Source organism: Nanorana parkeri, unplaced genomic scaffold (genome assembly GCF_000935625.1).
Source record: "Nanorana parkeri isolate BGI_ZX_2015 unplaced genomic scaffold, ASM93562v1 scaffold416, whole genome shotgun sequence".
NCBI lineage: Eukaryota > Metazoa > Chordata > Amphibia > Anura > Dicroglossidae > Nanorana > Nanorana parkeri.
Window position 1 is genome coordinate 984,393 of NW_017306684.1, and position 19,945 is coordinate 1,004,337.

At 43.6% G+C, this 19,945-nt stretch overlaps 1 protein-coding gene across 1 annotated transcript; it reads left to right on the forward strand.

Moving 5' to 3' along the window:
* The first annotated feature begins 18,637 nt into the window (after positions 1-18,637).
* On the forward strand, positions 18,638-19,579 carry LOC108789734 (olfactory receptor 5V1-like). Its single transcript, XM_018559816.1, has one exon. It carries the CDS (start codon positions 18,638-18,640, stop codon positions 19,577-19,579), a length of 942 nt encoding a protein of 313 aa, XP_018415318.1.
* The last annotated feature ends 366 nt before the right edge of the window (positions 19,580-19,945 follow it).

The window sequence follows — 19,945 nt, forward strand, 5'->3', positions numbered from 1 at the left end:
TTACTTTTCATGAGTTTTCAAAAATAAACAGTTAATTTCTTTATGTATCTTGCCTTAGATGTGTTCTATATTTTGTCAGTGGAAACAATATACATAGTTACAAATAGCTGATTACTTCATCAGCTTGTTAGTAAAGTTAATGATGATATGAGACATGACATAATTAGAGTTCATTATTTTTACTGTATGAAGATTCCCTGATGGAATTAATTAGGAAGTGTCTTGTTAGACTCTGGTTATCTAATGAGCTACGTAACATAACTTGTCCCTTGTCTAGAGGTTTGTCTTGATTGGTTGCCCTGGGCTTTGTATGGGACACTGAGACTCAATACATTCATTATTTTTTACACTATTTCCCAGTGCCATTATTATTCTGTTGATTTGACAGCAAAAGAGACTTATGATAACTGGAAGTTAACACTTGATATTACAATAAAGACAGTTTCTGATATCAATATTAACAAAAAAAACTACATTCTATCACCAATGATAATGATAGTTTGTAGATACATTTGTAAAGTATTTTTTAAATCATATAAAATGATGAAATAGTACTAATAATAACAATAATACTATTAATAGTACAACAGCTAATGATACTAAACATAATAATCATAATGATACTACTACTACTACTACTACTACTACTTATACTCTTTTTCATAATAATAATGACACTACTTCTACTACTACAACAACTACTACTAATATTAATAATAATCATAATAATGACACTACTACTACTACTACTACTACTACTACTACTACTACTACTACTACTACTACTACTACTACTACTACTACTACTACTACTACTACTACTACTACTACTACTACTACTACTACTACTACTACTACTACTACTACTACTACTACTACTACTACTACTACTACTACTACTACTACTACTACTACTACTACTACTACTACTACTACTACTACTACTACTACTACTACTACTACTACTACTACTACTACTACTACTACTACTACTACTACTACTACTACTACTACTACTACTACTACTACTACTACTACTACTACTACTACTACTACTACTACTACTACTACTACTACTACTACTACTACTACTACTACTACTACTACTACTACTACTACTACTACTACTACTACTACTACTACTACTACTACTACTACTACTACTACTACTACTACTACTACTACTACTACTACTACTACTACTACTACTACTAATAATAACACTACTACTACTACTACTACTACTACTCATAATAACACTACTACTACTACTACTTATAATAATCATAATAACACTACTACTACTACTACTTATAATAATCATAATAACACTACTACTACTACTACTTATAATAATCATAATAACACTACTACTACTACATAATAATGACACTACTACTACTACTTCTACTTATAATAATCATAATAACACTACTACTACTACATAATAATGACACTACTACTACTACTTCTACTAATAATAATAATTATCATAATACGAATAATACTAATATGGCTTTATGAAAATACAATTTATTAACCAGTGTTTATTAAAACGTATTTTAATATATTTGTAATAATAATGTTATTATTTTTTATTTTTTTTTGTGCCAACATATTATTATGGGACTGCACATTAAATAATAAAAAGTGAAAGTTGCAAACTCCACACAAACAAGTATAAAAACACAAAATGAAGATGGCCACGGAGGGATATAATTACAGATAAAAAAGGTGGGTGACCTAACACAATGGGGTTCACCCAAAGGTATAGAATAACACTAGTGATAGGTGAACTTTCTTGGCTTTGGTTTGTGGGTGCATGAAATGTTTGTAGACTTCAATGCAAACTCCATTGAAGTCATTGGGAGGGGAATCTTGAAAAACAATTCTCTGCATTTTCAAGGCTAATAGGCAAATGGAATGGGGAGCTGGGGACAGCCTTGGGTAAGATGCAGCAATGCACTTTCTTTTTTCTAAATACAGGTTAGCAGGGAGATGGCCCCTTATTTATGTGACCTTGAGGGACACATGGGAACAACATTATTTCTTCAAATTACATGTTACAGAGATGGCAGTATGGGGACAATGGTGGACTACCTCATTTTATAAGCAGCTATGGAAATAGAGGGATTGAAGAGGTGCTGCTTCGGTGCACCTGATACTGTGGTGACTATGTGCAGTAAACTGGACCACAATAGTGTGCACCGATGTGCTGCTATCAAAAGGCAGCTTTACACGTGTCACCAGCAAGTTCTCACTGATGTCTGCAAAGAGAAAAAGAAAAACCTTAACAAAACAATATAAAACACCAACTCTAAAAAAAATGGAAAACCAAAGTGTTTTTTTTCCCCAGATAATAAAAAAGTTTAAAACTAACAAAAAAATAAAACAAAATACCCCCAAAAAGGGTGAACATCATCAGCAGCTTAACAACAACAAAACATGTTGCTGACACAGACAAAAAAAGTAGTCCATAAAAGGCCTGTTGGGTGTATCCACTATTAATATAATGGGTATATATATAATATAATATAACAGTCACACCGCAATGCAATTCACTGTAATGAAGCACTGATGCCATTGTGAATATGGGGGATACACTTCACTCTACTGCACCCCACCAGACTGTAATTCACTGTAATGTAAAGTGTAAAACTAACAAAAAAATAAAACAAAATACCCCCAAAATGTGTGAACATCAAAAACACAACTTGTTGCTGACACAGACAAAAAAAGTAGCCCATAAAAGGCCTGTTGGGTGTATCCACTGGTAATATAATGGGTGGTACATAGTCACACCACAGTGCAATTCACTGTAATGAAGCACTGATGCCATTGTAAATACAGGAAGGGGGTGTACATCCAATCTCTGCACCCCACCAGACGGCAATTCACTGTAATGTAATAGTGGAAATATGCAGCTATTAATATAGCACTAGATATAGCACACTATTTGCACTGTACAAGTAGCCCTACTGTCTCTCCCTCACAAAGCTTTTGCTTTTGGTGCCTGGATGAACTTGCCCATAAATGTACCATTTGGGCAGATAGCAATAACATGAAACCAACTCGACAGTAAACATGAACCTCATGCCTAAATAACACAGAGGGTACACTTAGCTATAGGAGGAAAGTGAAGATGTTCACTTCAATCATCCATGTATGTGCAAGCAACTATCCTGGTTAGGATGGGAACATGGGAGGAGTGTAGCACTGGAGGGGATCACTTTGGCAGGTAGGTCTGCCGTAATGTGCTAATATGCCTTGCATACTAGCACAATATGTTGTAACGTTTAGGGTATTCAAGGATCCTTAGCAGCCGTATCAGCAAATAAAACTTTATTCTCTTCCAAACAGTACAACTTAAATTGCTTCTTTTCAGCAAACAAACGTAAACAGGGTGTATCTTCCAGTAACATCCAAGATTTGGCAGAGCACTGATATTATGTCCCACCTCAGGGTTAGAGCCTCAGCCGGCTCATAGCCAGACACCCAGCGGCTTCACAACTCCCTGTGTGATGACGGTCCTCCCAACCTTTCAAAACGCACCTAGTGTGCCACAGACCCTCTTGGCCTCGCCCACACCCCGCATGTGCCACAGGCCCTCTCGGCCTCTCCAGCCAGACTCCAGCTCAGTGTCTCGTGCGTCACATACACACAGTCTCCCACTCTCTGCATGTACTCCTGCACCACTGACTGCCTCTTCCTCCCTGTCCACTCTCTTGCTAGGGCTGGTATCAGCCACCTGGACAGTCTGGCCTGGCAATTGGCTGCGCCTGGCCCCACGACTGGAGATTTCATCCCACCCAAGACTCTTAGAAATCTCCGGAGACCCAGATCCCAGTTATACTCCAGAAAACCCGGAAAAAACTGGAAACCCACTTTTTTTCCCTGTAACTCTATACGTTTTCTGGAGACCCTCTGAGACCCTCTGGCCGAGAGTCCTGGGCGCCAAACAAACTAATCACCATAGTGACATGGCACTGTCCTGTCAGATATCCCCCCCCCCCCTGTTCCGATCCGAAGGAGCGGACACACAGACACAACCTCACGGTCTGGATTCTGACTAGACCCTCTAAGGTTTCTTTCCTGTCTGTCTGTGTTTGCAGCAGTAATAGTCCTCCATGTAACGTGGGGTCACCTGGGCAATCGTCTCCATGTGGTCAGGGTCACTTCATCCATTGACAGTCTCAGAGTGGACACCATCCGTCTCTGCTGTCCTTTCCCTGATAATACTGTCAAACTCAGCATTGTCGCATTCAGTCTCGTCTTCTATAGTCTTTTGTGGGTCATCCCCAGAACCCCTGTCAGCAAGTGATTGGTTGTCACCCACTGCCCTACTGTCACGGTCAGCTCTTCTGTCATCAGTTCTGACAACTATTACACCAGGATCTGACATACCATCCCAGTTATCCTCATTTCTTCCCATGTTGTCACTGTTGGACAGCGCAATATCTGCAGAGTTCTCAGATACCACAGAACAGTCATCTCGCGCAGCAACCTCACTGAACATCAGTTCCAGTGGCAGTTGCTCTGACCACTGACCATCACATTTGCCAACACTAGCTAGACCCTTATCATCATCATTATGAACCAGTTTGTTCACAGCCTCAACGCTGGACAGAGCACTGGCTGTAGAGTAGTCATGCTGAACAAAGTGGTCATTAATAGTACTTGACAAGGAACCATAGATTTTCTTATTGTCTCCACCATTGTCATCAGTACTGTCAGCACCACTGCTACCGAATTCCTCTTGACAAGTGCTTATGCCAAGCGTACCTGTTTTTTGTCAGTGACATAACCACATTTTTTAAATGCTGTACACTGTGCATGATCAGGCATAGGTACTGTTTCTTCCCTTATGATGCCCCATTATCCCATTATCAGCCCCAGACAGAGCAGTGTCTGTCGAGGAGCCACGCACCACAGAGTTGCCATCTTCCGTGGAAACCACACTGGACATTCTCTCCGCTGGCCACTGCTCTGACTGCTGGCCTTCCATGCATGCAACCACATCATCCCAAAGACCACAATTTTTGGTTACACACACATCATCTGGTACGTCTACCATTACCTGCTTGTCTGGCGACACATCACCTTTACTTAGTTCCTGTGTCTTGAACAAAATCCTTGCTGTTCTCAAGTCTTTACTTGGCCCTTCTGCGTTTTAGGGGAAATCTGCTGCTGCAGCCTCCGTGCCCTCTTCCATTAGCTGGCTAGAAGCCCATCTGACTGGAACAGCAGAAATGTTGTGCGCCCAGTCCTCGTTTGACTCAGAAACATCACACACTAGTATACCACTCTTGTTGTTATCCGGGGTCTCCTGCACCATATCTGCAGCTTTCTGCTCATCACTAGGGATGAGCAGAACACCCCCGTGTTCGGTTTCGTATTCGAACCGCCGAAATGTTAGAGTACGAACTCAAACTCAATGCAAGTGTATGGGGGTCGAATGTTCGCCCCCCCCATACAGCTGCCGGTACATGTGGCTGCAGCGGCCTGTGTCCCTTCAAATCACTGCTGTTCTTCCCGCCTGTGTTGGCGGAGGCAGCGGGGACACAGACTGCTGCATTGCTCCGCTGCCCCGTACCTCTGCTGCTGTCTTCCACTGGTACGTCGGCTTCTCCGTTCCCCGCTTTGGCCGTGGCACCTCTGCCCCGCCCCCTTGCCTCCTCTTCATTGCAGGCTGGGAGCCATACCCAGCCTGCTATTGGATATTGTAAAATGCAATAGCCAATAGCAAGCTGGCTATCGCACCCGCCCACTGCCTGCTGTCAATCAGCATTGGGGGACCTGATAGAGAACTTTCTCCTTCAGACCCCTCCTCTGCTGAGCCCTGATTGGGCAAAGTCTAGCACCTGACCTGTGGTCAGGTGCAAGACTTTACCAAATCAGAGCTTTAGTGGGCATTTTGTATTATGGAATGTCCGTGGTCGAGCAAACCGCGAACATTCCATAAAGTTTGGCGAGCGCTCGAACTGCCGATGTTCGATTCAAACTCATGTTGAAATCGAACACTCGGCCCATCCCTACTCACCACTCGGCCCTTGAAACTGCTGCTACCACACAGGTGCTCCCATCTGCTCCAAGGCTAGCATGCCCTCGATCAGGACCTGCAGAAATAGTCTCTGTCTTAGAGTTGCGGGCAGAGACCCCCTTTACCATAGACAGTATACTCCTGGTCAAGCTTTCCCAATCCACCCGTTCTGTGCTCCCCTCAAAGGCACCCGGTGACATCGAAGCCGTCAGAGAGGGAGACACAGAAGGCTTTGGCAGTTGAAAAGCAGACATGCTGCTTAAATCTTTAGTTGCCAACACAGGTGGAGTGACCAAGTTCTCTTGTACATCTACTTTCTTTAGCATACTCTCATCATTGTTACTGTTACTCGTCAGGCCGGCACAACAGTTATCCTGGGAAAGCCTGAGCTCCAGCTTACTGGACTCCACGGAAGCTTCCAAGGATACCTCTGCTGCCCCGGTCTCGGTTGCTAACAGCAACAACACATGATCAAAATTGTGATTGTACATCATCTCAGAACCAGTAACAACACTTTCTGCCTTAGCCATAGTCACATTACTGGCTGCACGTTTAGTTGTATCCAACAGGACGGCACCACCGTTGTCCTTGGAAACCCCTGGTTTTCGCACACAGGGCTCTTCAAGAGTTTCCAGGGACACCTCTGCTGCATTATACAACTTCTCTAGGGGAGTCAAAAAATTCAGATCAGGGGTTACCCCTACCACATTCAAGTTAACCCCTTGTCCACATGACACAGGTGTATACTAAGAGACATTATCATCATCAGTCAGCATCACAGATTCAGACTTTGCTTTAACCCTTGCCTCCCCCTTATACAAGGCAGTTCTTCTTTTTTTTTTTTTTTTTTAAGCATGTCAAATTTTTTTTGCAAATAATAAAAAATAAAATATTACATTACAATCAAGCATTGGTATGCCGCAGAGACTACATATCAGTGCGCAGACTGAAATCCAGGTATGTCAAGCAAATTACTTCCATGAAGTGAAACTGAATAACTAGATCTATACCATATGGCTACCTTCCGCTGGATTGTTGCGCATCAAATATGTGCCAGACAAACAACAAGTAGCAGACCCCATAACCATGAGGGTCGGAACTGTGGGGAGAAGACCAATTCGATCCATTAGTGGTAATCGTGGGTGCAACAGGAGTAGCACTGGTGGTGGAGAGTGGTGGTGGGACCCTCGATTGAGAACAGCATGTCAAGGGTCAAAGGACATCCAGGGGACCTAGGGAAACCGTCAGTTTGGCCTCGAGGTACCAGTTGGACAGCTTAAAAATGGACATCAGATCTTGCAGCTGTTGTAACGAAAACTCCGCTGCAACATCGGATGTCCAAGTAGCAAAAAACTTTTTAGTGCGAGCTTGAGTAAACTTAGTGTCCAACTTGTCCAATAATAACAAGCGATTCAGCAGGGGGCGGAATGTGTCCATGGATGGGGGATCAGATAAGATCCAGTTACACAGGATCGCCTTTTTGGCCGTCAGAAGGCAGAGATGCTCCCAGCGGGTAGGGCAGGAGGGGTTCCCGTTCATGGGCAGGGGGAGGGCATACAAGGCAGTTCTTACAGGCAAGTCTTTTTCAAAGTCTGCAGTGGGTCTCCCACTTTTAGTCACTCACACTTTCCAGCATGCAATGTTACCGACAGTCTCCACAGTAAAGGCATTATCAGTCCCACAAACAAACAAGTCCTTGCAGACAGCCTTACCAGGAACTGTGATCTTCCTTCCTGCAGGCTCCATGGAAAGTTATTGTGCGTTGCCATGGGCAACTGCCGACACTGTTGCATCACCATTCCGGTTTGTGGGCTCTCTCACGCCCATTGGTACCTCTGGAAGTACCCCACAATACAGGGCACGTGGCAATACCATGCCCATGTTGGCCGCACTCCAGACTGGGTGATGGCTGTGGCAGACCCCACAGCTCAGACATGTCACCATATTATACCCCTCCTGACCACATGCTCCCCACGGTGCAGGCCGATCAAATGACCCTCTTGTCAGGTCATCCCATAATTTACACAAGTCACCTGGAGCCATTCCTCCCCATGTAGCTTCTCTTCCCAGTTGCTACTGGAAACTGCTCTATTTCACTGAGCACTTGCTTTCTCTCCTGGCTTTGCTGGACTTTCTCTCTCCACAGGCTGACTTGGCCCCACTGCTCCACAGATGACATCCTTGGCACATGGTCAGTAGGTCTCATTTCACTGGCATTGCTACCGACTACAGCCCTCCTGCTGCAGAGTTTCTGTTCAGCCCTTCGCTCTCTATGGGCAGGCTGAGTGGGCTTCACAGTGGCTGGGGTTATAGCAGCACAACTGTGGTTATACCAGTCCACAACAGACACACAGTCTGACACAGGTTTTCCTGGCCCCTGTGCAGCTTCCGCTGGCGTTGACCACCAAACTCTTTTGGCCATTTTATCATCATCCCTTCTGTTAGAGTGACCCAATGCCACAGGCACTTAGTTTGTGTAGTACACAGCACTCTGCACTCTCCAGACAGACAAATAAGTGCACTGCTCCTTTTAAGGGTCTCACGCAGAACAGGATGTCTCTCTTCCACAGTTCACAGGAACTTTGCTGAGACTCCTGTCGCTATAAGCAGTCCAAACAAATGGCTTTTTCTGGCTAAGTGCCCGCTACCTCCACCAGCTGTAACGTTTAGGGTATTCAAGGATCCTTAGCCAGCCATGTCAGCACATAAAACTTTATTCTCTTCCAAACAGTACAACTTAAATTTGCTTCTTTTCAGCAAACAAACATAAACAGGGTGTATCTTCCAGCAACATCCAAGATTTGGCTCAGCACCGGTATCATCTCCCACCTCAGGGTTAGAGCCTCAGCCGGCTCATGGCCAGACACCCAGCAGCTTCACAACTCCCTGTCTGACGAAGGTCCTCTTGGCCTTTCCAAACACACCTCGTGTGCCACAGACCCTCCTAGCCTCACCCACACCCCGCATGTGCCACAGGCCCTCTCGGCCTCTGCAGCCAGACTCCAGCTCAGTGTCTCGTGCATCACATACACAGTCTCCCACTCTCTGCATGTACTCCTGCACCACTGACTGCATCTTCCTCCTTGTCCACTCTCTTGCTATGGCTGGTATCAGCCACCTTGACAGTCTGGCCTGGCAATTGGCTGCACCTGGCTCCACGACTGCTGATTTCATCCGGCGCAAGACTCTTAGAAATCTCCGGAGACCCAGATCCCAGTTATACTCCAGAAAACCCAGAAAGAACTGGAAACCCAGCTCCTTCCCTGTAATACTATGTTTTCTGGACCTTCTCAGCCCCTCTGGCCGAGAGTCCTGGGCGCCAAACACACCAATCACCATAGCGACACGGCACTGTCCTGTCACAATGTTAAAAGCTCCAAGGGGGCTTCCTTCTTTATTCCAACGCCTCACTTTACTTCCAGTTTAAGTAGATATTCTCTATTCTTTAGTAACTCTATCCTTACAATCTATCCTTACATGGAAGAGTGGCAGATGTGGTGATATAGGTTAGTTTATTGGTAATGAACAGCTAGCTAAAACAATTTAAGGGAAAGGGAGGTAAAACAACATTTATACAATTTCTATTCTGCCATCATTCAGGTGTGTGTGTTTGTTGTGCAAATAGGTGATCAAGTTAAAGTAGGGATGCAGCGATACCGTTTTTTCAATATCGAGTACAAGTACCGATATTTTCATTTCGATACTCGCCGATACAGAGTACCAATGCCCAGTACCAATACCAGTACTTCCACTAGCATGGAGCCGGGCCAATCAGGAAGCCGGACGGCGAGTCATTACCCGTCGCCCGGCTTCCTCATCCATGTTCCCTCCCAGCACTGCCAGTCAGAAGAAATCCCTCTGACCAGAAGTTTCAGTAGCAGGGGTAAGTATCAGAGCATTTGGGACGGGTACGAGTACTCTCTTTGGACGTGTACGAGTACTCAAATACTCGATAACGGCACCAATACCGATACTAGTAAGGGTGCATCCTTAATTTAAAGCTCAACTCTGGGTAGTTAAAATATAAAAATGATGCCCCGATTACCTGACCACAACAGCATGGTACTAAAATTAATTTTGAGCCATATGTGAGGATGTTAGGAGCCCCATGGCATCAGTGAGGACAGAATTTCCTAAAATATTATTTTTTTTGTTTTGTTTTAGGATTCTGCCCAGTATGCAGTTCCATCAATCACAAATATTGTATCATCCAGGTATGGGAGGAAAGAGATTCTCATATGTGAAGGCAGAAGAAGCTAAAGACCCCAGCATGGCACTGTGGGGGGGGGGGCAGCATCAGGGGTGCAGGAAAGCAAAGCAAAGATGTAGCAGTGAAGCCTCAAGGGCCTGCTGGGAGCCCAATTATAAAGTACCGCCTTTGACTATCTTCATTGATCTGGGTCCTGAATTTGGGTATTTAGAGGAAAGAGACATAAACTGGGTCCTGCTTTAGATGTGGGGCAGCAGGAGACCACGAAGACATCTAGGGTAACACTGTGCCGTATGAGTCTTTTTTTCTGGCAGGCAGGCAGAGGATGATTCATTGGTGATCTGCAACCTCTATTAGCTGAGGATACACCACGGACATGTCGGATACAACCACCTTCATCTTCTAATATCTTGAAACACCACAACCTGTAAAAGCACAAAAATGTCAGGAGACTCGACCTGAGACAAATATGCCCTCTCCTAATCCTCCTACCAGTTTCCTGCATCATGTGTGAATCCTGCTGCTTCTGGCCACCAGTGGGACGCAGTCCTCTTGTAGCAAAGAAGTGGCACAGGCAGGAGGTAATCACTGGACAGGTCTTCCTCTTATATGCCCTCCACTACCCGCTGCTTTACCCATCTGAGTTTCTTCTCAAGTCAGACCTCTATCATTCAGTTCCTAAAGTGCAAGAAGCTCCTCACTGCCAGCCATCCTAATATCTTGAAGCTGAACAGTCACCTGTCAACGTTTTTTTGATACTGCAGCTGTTACCTTATTGACTGGTGGACAGTGGACACTTCCACCAGCTAACTCCTTCTGCTGTCCCCAGCTGGTGTATCCCCAGCATGCCACTATTTTGCCTGGAAGGCTGTGGATGTTATTTATCAGAAAGTCATAGGAAATATAAACCTGTTTCTGGATCAAGCCATTGGTGGCAAAGAGAACACCACACCACGGACACCTGGAATAACAGACATGGGTACGGGTGGTATATTCTTTCACCACCAACTTGGTCACTTTATGTAAGGTAAAGTGAAGTAAGCGATGCTCCAATGAAGTTTATGGTTTATTTCCAGGGGTTTGGGGATACAGCTTCCACCTTTTCTGCTGATCCAATTAGGCTTTTCCACCACACTACCTGTGGAAATCTTCTCCCCTACCCTGCTTGCCCTGAGGAGAAGAATCACATTAAGCCTTCGAGGCTCAAGTCCAGCAATGGTTAACCTACCTTCATCCCCAGGCAGGTAGTATGGTGTGAGACAATGGCAACAACCTCCTGACTTCCCTCAGTTGGGATGTCAGGCTCTACCTGCCAGAAGAGAGTATCTTTAATATTAATACAATAATATACAATAGTGTCTTAGATGACCAATGGAGGGCTGGTTCTGTGTTGTTGGGGCATACAATCTATATGCATATAGGGGGATAACCATAACATTTTAAAAGCATAATATTTTCGGGCCTGCTCCTTTCCTGCTGCTGCAATCTATGATTGTTCTTGAGAGATTTAAACTTGTTTGATGATTTTGATATATTTTCACTTTTGGGAGGATGGTCATTCTTCAGCTGGGGTTGCTCCTACCTACATTTCTAACATTGTGTGGGAAATATCTATAAACTCATACTGGAAAAATACTTTGTGAACCAGTGTCGTGCGGTACCTCTTGCTCGGGGTGAGGCATTCCCCAGCTCCACCCCCGTCGGCTGAAGCCCTGCCCCCGCCGACCAAATATCTGCCTCCTGCTGGCTGAAGCTCCGCCCTGTCTGATTAAGCCCCACCTCCAACCTGTCCCCAAGCTAGTGTAAAGGAGGAAGGGAGGAGACAGGGAGGAGCCTGTCCCTCACTTGCTCCTCACCGCTGAGGCTCCATGACAGGTTACACAGTGGGGAGGATTTCCCTGCTGTGTAACCTGTTAGATGCCGATCTGAATGGAGAAAAAGCTGTCAGCTTCAGTACTGAAGCTGACAGCTTTTTCCTCCCATAATTCTAGGTGAGGCTCTGCCCCACCTGCCTCCCCTGACCGCACGTTCCTGTTGTTAACTGAACATCTTCCAGCTGCTGCTGTTACTGCAAATGATCCCTCTCCAGGCAGACTCCTAGCTATGCATTGGCCACAAGTACAGGCCGACAGAGTCCATCTGCTACCCTGAGATACACTGCTAGACAATGCATGAACCAGTGAACACACTGGCCAGTGTTTTCTCATCCTCAAGTTTAGGCCCTTTAGATGTTGAGGATTTCTGTGGTCATATGGACTTAGAAGAGGGGATGGTGAGATTTAATAAACATTAAATGGAACTGTAATGTATTAATTGTCTCGTTTATGTTTTCATATTTAGCATGTTGTTGAAGATATTGAAAGGTTAATTTTATCATCAAGGCCGTGTAGTGTAATGGACATTGTTTACATCTTCCAAACAGTCTCTCAAGTCTTTTACCTGAAGTGTTAACTACTGGATTTTATGTTTTGCCACCTGTTCTCCTTTGAGATAATATATTTTTAAAACAGAAAATAAAAACATCTCTTACGGCAATTTTAATTGTATAATTTCCCAGCAGACTGCGGAATCCATGGTAACTAGCCTTGATCTCACATTTGATCTCATATTTAAAAGCGGCTCCCTCAAACCAGCCCCGAGTCATGGACTGAAAAAGACTGCACGTCTGCAGTCACGTCTGCCATTCCCTTCCTTTAACCTCTGCAAACATTTTTCTTTTTTTTTCACCCCTTGGCCAGTTGTGAAATTCTGACCCTTCAAAAATACTTTCCTACATTTTTATTAAAAATTACAGCATTGCTATTTCAAAATATTGATAAAACATTACAGTGCTTTTCAGGTAAGCAGAAAATGTGAACTGGAATTGAGGAATAGTTTTATATTATTATATTTTATATTATTATTTTTATTATAACATGTTTTGCATTTTTTTTGGAGTGTTTTGAATGCTTTTAATAAGGTTTATGAATACATTTTTTATTAATGTGATTATATAATTTTTCTGCCAGTTATCATAGACATGCATAGACATTTTTGCTGTGATACATTTCATGAATTCTAAGCATGATGTGAAGTATGCCACATTAAAGCATGTACAATTCTCTTTCTGACATTGCTCCTGGAAACAATATTCTCTTGCAGCGCTTAGCAGGCACCTCAACGATCAAGTCTGCATTATGCCGTTATTATGAACTATTTAACACTCTGAGATGTTTTTTTTTTTATGTGAACCATCATTTGTAACAATTTTCTACTGTAGCATTTTTTTAGATGTTATGTCATTTTTCATGTCTGTCTGAAAATTAATGTAAAAGGGCTGATTTTATTTTATGTCTCTTATCCCCCCCCCCCTCCTCCCCCTAGCATTTTCTACTGTAGCATTTTTTTAGATGTTATGTCATTTTTCATGTCTGTCTGAAAATTAATGTAAAAGGGCTGATTTATTTTTTGGGCTTTATCCCCCCCCCCCTCCTCCCCCTAGCCTGTGTTGACTTGTAAGACCAAACTGGGTTTAGGGAAATTTTAACAAATAAAACAACCTTTACTTTGGACCTGATTTTTGTATTTTTAAAAAAAGCAAATGCAACTTTAAAAATTTAATTGTAAAAACCAGCTGTTTTTTAATGCAGTACAATTTGTCATATGAGGATAGATAACATATTGATCTCTATTAAAGTGACATTAAACACTCAGATTTTTTAACATAAACCAATACTGTAATGTGCGCCTTACTGTAATCCATGGTAGTTTCCCTTCTCTTTGCTGCTCTTCCTTTTTAAATCCTCATGTCTTCTCATGCTGGGGAGAGGGTTTAATGTCACTTTAAGTATATTTTGTGAATCGCAAGATTTTGAACTATATTAGGGTTTACATTTAATCCTACACTATTGACACTAACATTCCTATAAAATTCCTTTTCAGGGTGTGAAACTTTTAATCTAGTGAAAAAAAAATCAAAACACAGTAAAATAATGATATATATTTTTTTTTTTGTGTCCTAACTTATAACATGGTTATGTGTAGGTTTCCTCCAAGTTCTCTGGTTTCCTTCTCTCACACCCCAAACACATGCTATTCACAGTGGTCCTAGTATGTATGTATGTATGTGAGATGGGGACTGTAGGTTGCAATCTCCTTGAGGGCATGGACTGATGTGAATGTACAGTATGTAAAGCATTGGGAAAACTGTTGGCACTTTAAAAATGCCTCTAATAATTGATGTATTCTTTTTTTAATATATATATTTATAAAAATAAGTATTATTACAGGTACAGCTGCAACAGGAAGTTCTCCCCAAGCATGAGAAGACATGAGGATTTAAAAGGAAGAGCAGCAAAGAGAAGGGAAACAACCACGGATTACAGTAAGGCGCACATTACAGTATTGGTTTATGTTAAAACATCTGAGGGTTTAATGTCACTTTGAAGTGACACTGAACTCAGGAGTTAAACCTTAAAAATACATTCAAGTTCCTTAAAGGTGCCCATACACCTGACGATTTATCGTACGGTAATCGGCAGGTATATGGGCAGTGTGCGACCGCATTTAGTGTACGGTCGCACGACTTTCGTCTTACGAGCACGCTAGAAAACCCGCCCGAAATCGTACGGTCATAAGAAGATAGACGCACGGGCCGGTGTGCGCAAGCGCACTGCCCACTCAGCATTGCAGTCATTGGCAAGCCCTCACCTCAGCGGGGAGGGCTTGCGATGATCGCAAGTACGATCTGCCTGTCCAAGATGGCCAGGTCATACAAAATTTTTATCATCCTACAACCATCGCACAATGAAACTCGTGCTATAGTTGTAAGGTGTATGGGCACCTTCACTCTGATCAACAATGAGAGGAATGATATCAAAACTGGAGAAGACAAAATCTGGAGCAGCTGTGCATCACAACCAATCAGCGTCTCTCTTTCATTGTTAAATCTTAACAGAACAAACTGAAGAGAGAAGCTGATTGGTTGCCATGCACAGTTGCTCTAAATTTTGTCTGCTCCAGTTCTGATAAATTCCCCTCAATGTATCTGTATATCTTATTTGTGGGCCCAGCTACAATCTTAATATAATTGTAGTCCATCCCAGGAGTGAGCTTGGAGTGGTGACTACTTTACAACACACACAGGGACCATGGGGAACAAAAGTAGCCCAACTCCAGAAGGAAGGACAGTGTCAGCACCAATTCAGAGATGATTGGAGGATCTACAGCCGAGTTATACACAAATAAGATACATTGGTGTTCATAGTTAAGGGACTCGTATGTATTTTTAAGGTTTAACTCCTGAGTTTAGTGTCACTTTAAAGGAGAACTATGACATGAGTGATTTCCACTCACCTCATAGTTCTACCCGACCTGTGACAATGAGACTGTCACAGGTCGGCTCAGTAGATCGGGAGGTGAGAGAACACATACCGGGTTCCCTCACCTCTCGATCCTGTCACGGCTCTCTGCTGTGACAGTGGAGGGGCTGGATTCCCCTCTCCCCGCTCCGATCTGCCAGCGCTGACTGGCGGAACGGACGGAGGAGGGGGCGGGTACAGCTGGCTCTGCCTCTAGATAGGCAGAGCCAGCTGTCACTCACGCAGCTGGGCGGATCCCGTCATCTAAGTCGGGATCCGGCCCAGGTGCGGCGTCTCAGTATATAATGAGCTGTAGCTCGCGGTATACTGAGCTTAGGGTAACTGGAGGACGCTAGTTTGTGTCCTCCCATTACCCCAAGGAGAACTATGGGGAAAAGCACTGACCCCATAGTTCTCCTTTAAGTTTAGTCTGCTTATATTATGCTTTCCTTCCTTTGCTTCCCTTCCCTTTCATGACTGAAAGAACTAAAATCCAATGAATGAAAGGGGTGGACCAGGGTCAGTCAGGCTGTAGAGGAAAAAGGCTAGATGACACTTGACGTCCTCCAGGAAGGAAATGGGGTGGGCTTTGTATTAATTTGCTTCAGCTTCTAATACTGTATGAAGCTAACAGAATGTGGAGAAATCAGAGGAAGCAATTTCAGTACAGGGGAGGAGGCGGTATAACTGCAAGACTGAAGGGAAGGCCGGAAATCAGCTTCAAAGGTAAACTATGAGGTGAGTGATTTTTCACTCAACCTCATAGTTCAAGCTGACATGTGACAATTACACTGTCACACGTCGGCTCAATAGATCGGGAAGTGAGCGAACGCATACCGTCGCTCACTCACTTCTCGATCATGTCCCTTCAGAGAGCCCTGACTGTCACTCACGGCTCCCTGCAGGGGTTTCCCCCTCCCCGCTCCGATCCTCCAGCGCTGACTGGCAGAACGGTCGGGGGAGGGGGCGGGTAGAGCCTCTATATAGGCAGAGCAAGCTGTCAATCACGCAGCTGGGTGGATCTCGACAGTAATGTCGGTATACGTCCCGGCTGCGGCGTCTCAGTATACCGCAAGGTGTAGCTCGCGGTATACTGAGCTTTGGGTCACGGGAGGATGCTAGTTTGTCCTCCCCTGACCCTTAGGAGAACTATGGGGAAAAACACTGACTCCATAGATCTCCTTTAAGTGTCAAATATAGTCATATGGTCAAATATATTAATAAGTGGCAAAAATTGTTTCAAAAATATTTGAATTGATCCAAGTGAATGCAACAATTTGTTCTTCTCACACTCTAAAACCATTCTTCCATATTGCAATCTCTGAATGCGAAGGTGCATACTAAAGGTGAACTCCAGGCAGATAGAAATAATAGACGGATTATTGCATCTCTGTATTCATTATATTTTTTTTCAATGCAAGCAGTGCAAGCACCGGAATTTGACCCAGTATCAGCCTCTCATGGTACAGCAAGACTCAGAAAGGGAAAACAAGCACACCGAGCCAGTCCATTCATGTGCTGACAAGAAGCATGAAGATAGGAGATGAAAGCAGATTGACACAGAGGTGAGCTCATCACTGTGGTGTTTCTCTTTTTTTTTCCCTGTACAGTCACATGCTGAGGGCAGGTCCGGGGCAACCTGGGCTCAGAGGAAGTGGATTGAATGATACTGAGCATGGCCGCTTGGTGGCAGAAAAATGTCCTAGGGAGGGAAATCTTTGGATTCCTAATAAACATTGCAGCAAAAGCTGATTTTTTTTTTTTTATTTCATCTTTTAATAAGCTAATCATTTAATCTTGTTTTTTGGGGGGGACTGAGGTTCTACTTTAACCTGACATGCAGACAGGGGCATCCCTAGACTTATAATCACCTGGGGTGGCGGTTAGGGATGTTCAGATACCAGTGCCGATATTTGGCATTTTCACGCAAACTATCAGGGTTGCAGCGTTTGCAGCTGTGACTGGGCCATGGCGCTCCACCACTGTCCCTAAAATCAATAGTTTGTAGTGTTTTAAGAAGACTGTCAAATGAAAATGAACAAATGTATCAGTAATTGGTATCTGTGAGTACTTGGGCAAGTATCAGTACTTGGTTTGGTTTGTACTTGGTCTAGTCTTGGAGCTGGAACATTATCAGTACCCCTACTTGTACCAAGTACTATTCTTGGTATCTGGACATCCCTAGTGGTGGTGATGGTGATAAATGTTACCGGGGGATGGTGGTGATGAAAGTTTGGGGGGCAGGGGTGCTGTTGTGGTGGTTGTGGGGAGTTGCTGACGATACCTCTGTCTCTGACATTGCCTGCCATCCCACCCTGCTCACTGACATCACTGGTTGCCATGATCTGGGAGGGACACCAGAGAGTTCCACTTAGCTCCTGGTAACCAGTGATGTCCGTGAGCTGGGTGGGACACTGGCCAGCATCGCAGGCTGCTAAGAGCTCTGACTCAATGAGATCTTGACTCAGGCAAATACCCCAGGCTGCCCTATTATAGCAAAACGTTTTCTTTAACTCTTGGCGCTAATGTCTGCCAGCTGAAGGATCCACTTGCTGTTGAATACTCAAAGTTTTCAACAGTTTTTCACACATACTTGAGTGGCTGCTCATCCGAGGCTCTGGGGCTTCCACCATGCACATAGAAAACAAAAGGGATCAGATGCTCAGATGATTCTGATGAAGGGGGCTTGCCCCTGAAACACGTCAATCATGGCTGACTACGGCTGGTGATGTGACCGGAGGCAGCCGTGGTACATAGTCGGGGCGAGACAGTGTGGCCTCTTGTTTGTTGTTAAAGCGTGATGAAACCGTTTGCTTGTGAGTACATTTATCCCTTGTTTTGTTTATCTGAATAAACGATTTTACACACAGATGTGGCGCTCTCTGACCCTGCATGCAGATATAATACTAACTGTAAGCCTGTAAGATGGCAAACTTACAATGCTTGCCTATACACAATCATAACTGGTGTCTTGATTGCCTACCTAGCTCTTGTCAGTTCTGATATAGTTACATTCCATAACATTACAATATGATTTTTTTTTTCAGAATGATTGGATGTCCAAACCAAAGCACACCAGATGAATTCCACATTGTAGCATTCTCAGCCTCTCCGGCTGGCCAACTTTCACTCTTCATTGTCATTCTGTTGATGTATCTGTTGACCATACTTGGAAATGTCACCATTATTACACTTGTATGCGCAGTAACCAAATTGCACACCCCAATGTATTTCTTTCTTTGTAATCTCTCCTTTTTAGATGTGATATCCACCTCTTCATTCACCCCAAAATTACTTTTCATCACCCTAACACAAAATCACAAGATCTCCTTCCAAGGTTGTATAACTCAGCTGTATTTATTTGTGCAATGTGGACTTAGCGTGATCTTCATCCTGACATCGATGGCATATGACCGTTACGTGGCAATCTGTAAGCCGCTGCAGTATTACTTAATCATGAGCAAGGCTCTATGCATCACAATGGCTGCTATATCCTGGCTTATTGGAATTCTGAATTCAGTGATGCACGCCATACTCACCTCTCTATTATTATTTTGCATTTCTCGTGACATCAACAATTTCTTCTGTGAGCTCAACTCAGTGCTCTCAATTTCATCCAGTAACATCAAAAGCAGGAAGCTTCTAATAGCTGTTGAAGATGTTTTAGTTGGCTTTGTGCCATTTTTGCTTATCATAATCTCCTACATTTTTATTATATTGAATGTTTTGAAGATCCGCTCCAGACATGGGCGTCTTAAAGCATTTTCCAGCTGCACCTCCCACCTTTTTACTGTTATCTTATTTGGTGGCCCGAGCATCTTTCTATACATAAAGTCAGAATTTGGACATGGGGTAGGGGAAGACAAGTTGCTTTCAATACTTTTTCTTATTGTGGTTCCTATGTTAAATCCTCTGGTGTATAGCTTAAGGAACAAAGACATACGGGATGCCACTAGAGTAGTAGGTAACCTCAAAAAGAAAATTTTCTAGAGCAGCATTTTTCAAACTTTTTAGCATGGAGGAACCCTTGAAATAATTCTCAGCTCTCAGGGAACCCCAACTTAAAAGTTATTATATCTACAGCTTGCTGTACATTAACATGACTGATATGTTGTAGATATAATAATAAATTAAAGAATGTCATTTATTTAGTGTATTTGACACCACATTTTTCTAACACCCTCCTGCTCCTTAAGCCAAATGTATTTTTAGAAAATCATGGGAAAAAAAAGCTAATTATAGTGTCCAGAAATAAAAATACAGACAATGACAATTGTATCTTCTTAGGTTGGTGGTCAATTGGGAGAGGAGTCTCCCTAGGTTTGGTCAAAGTGGAGAAGGGCCCCTTCAAAGACA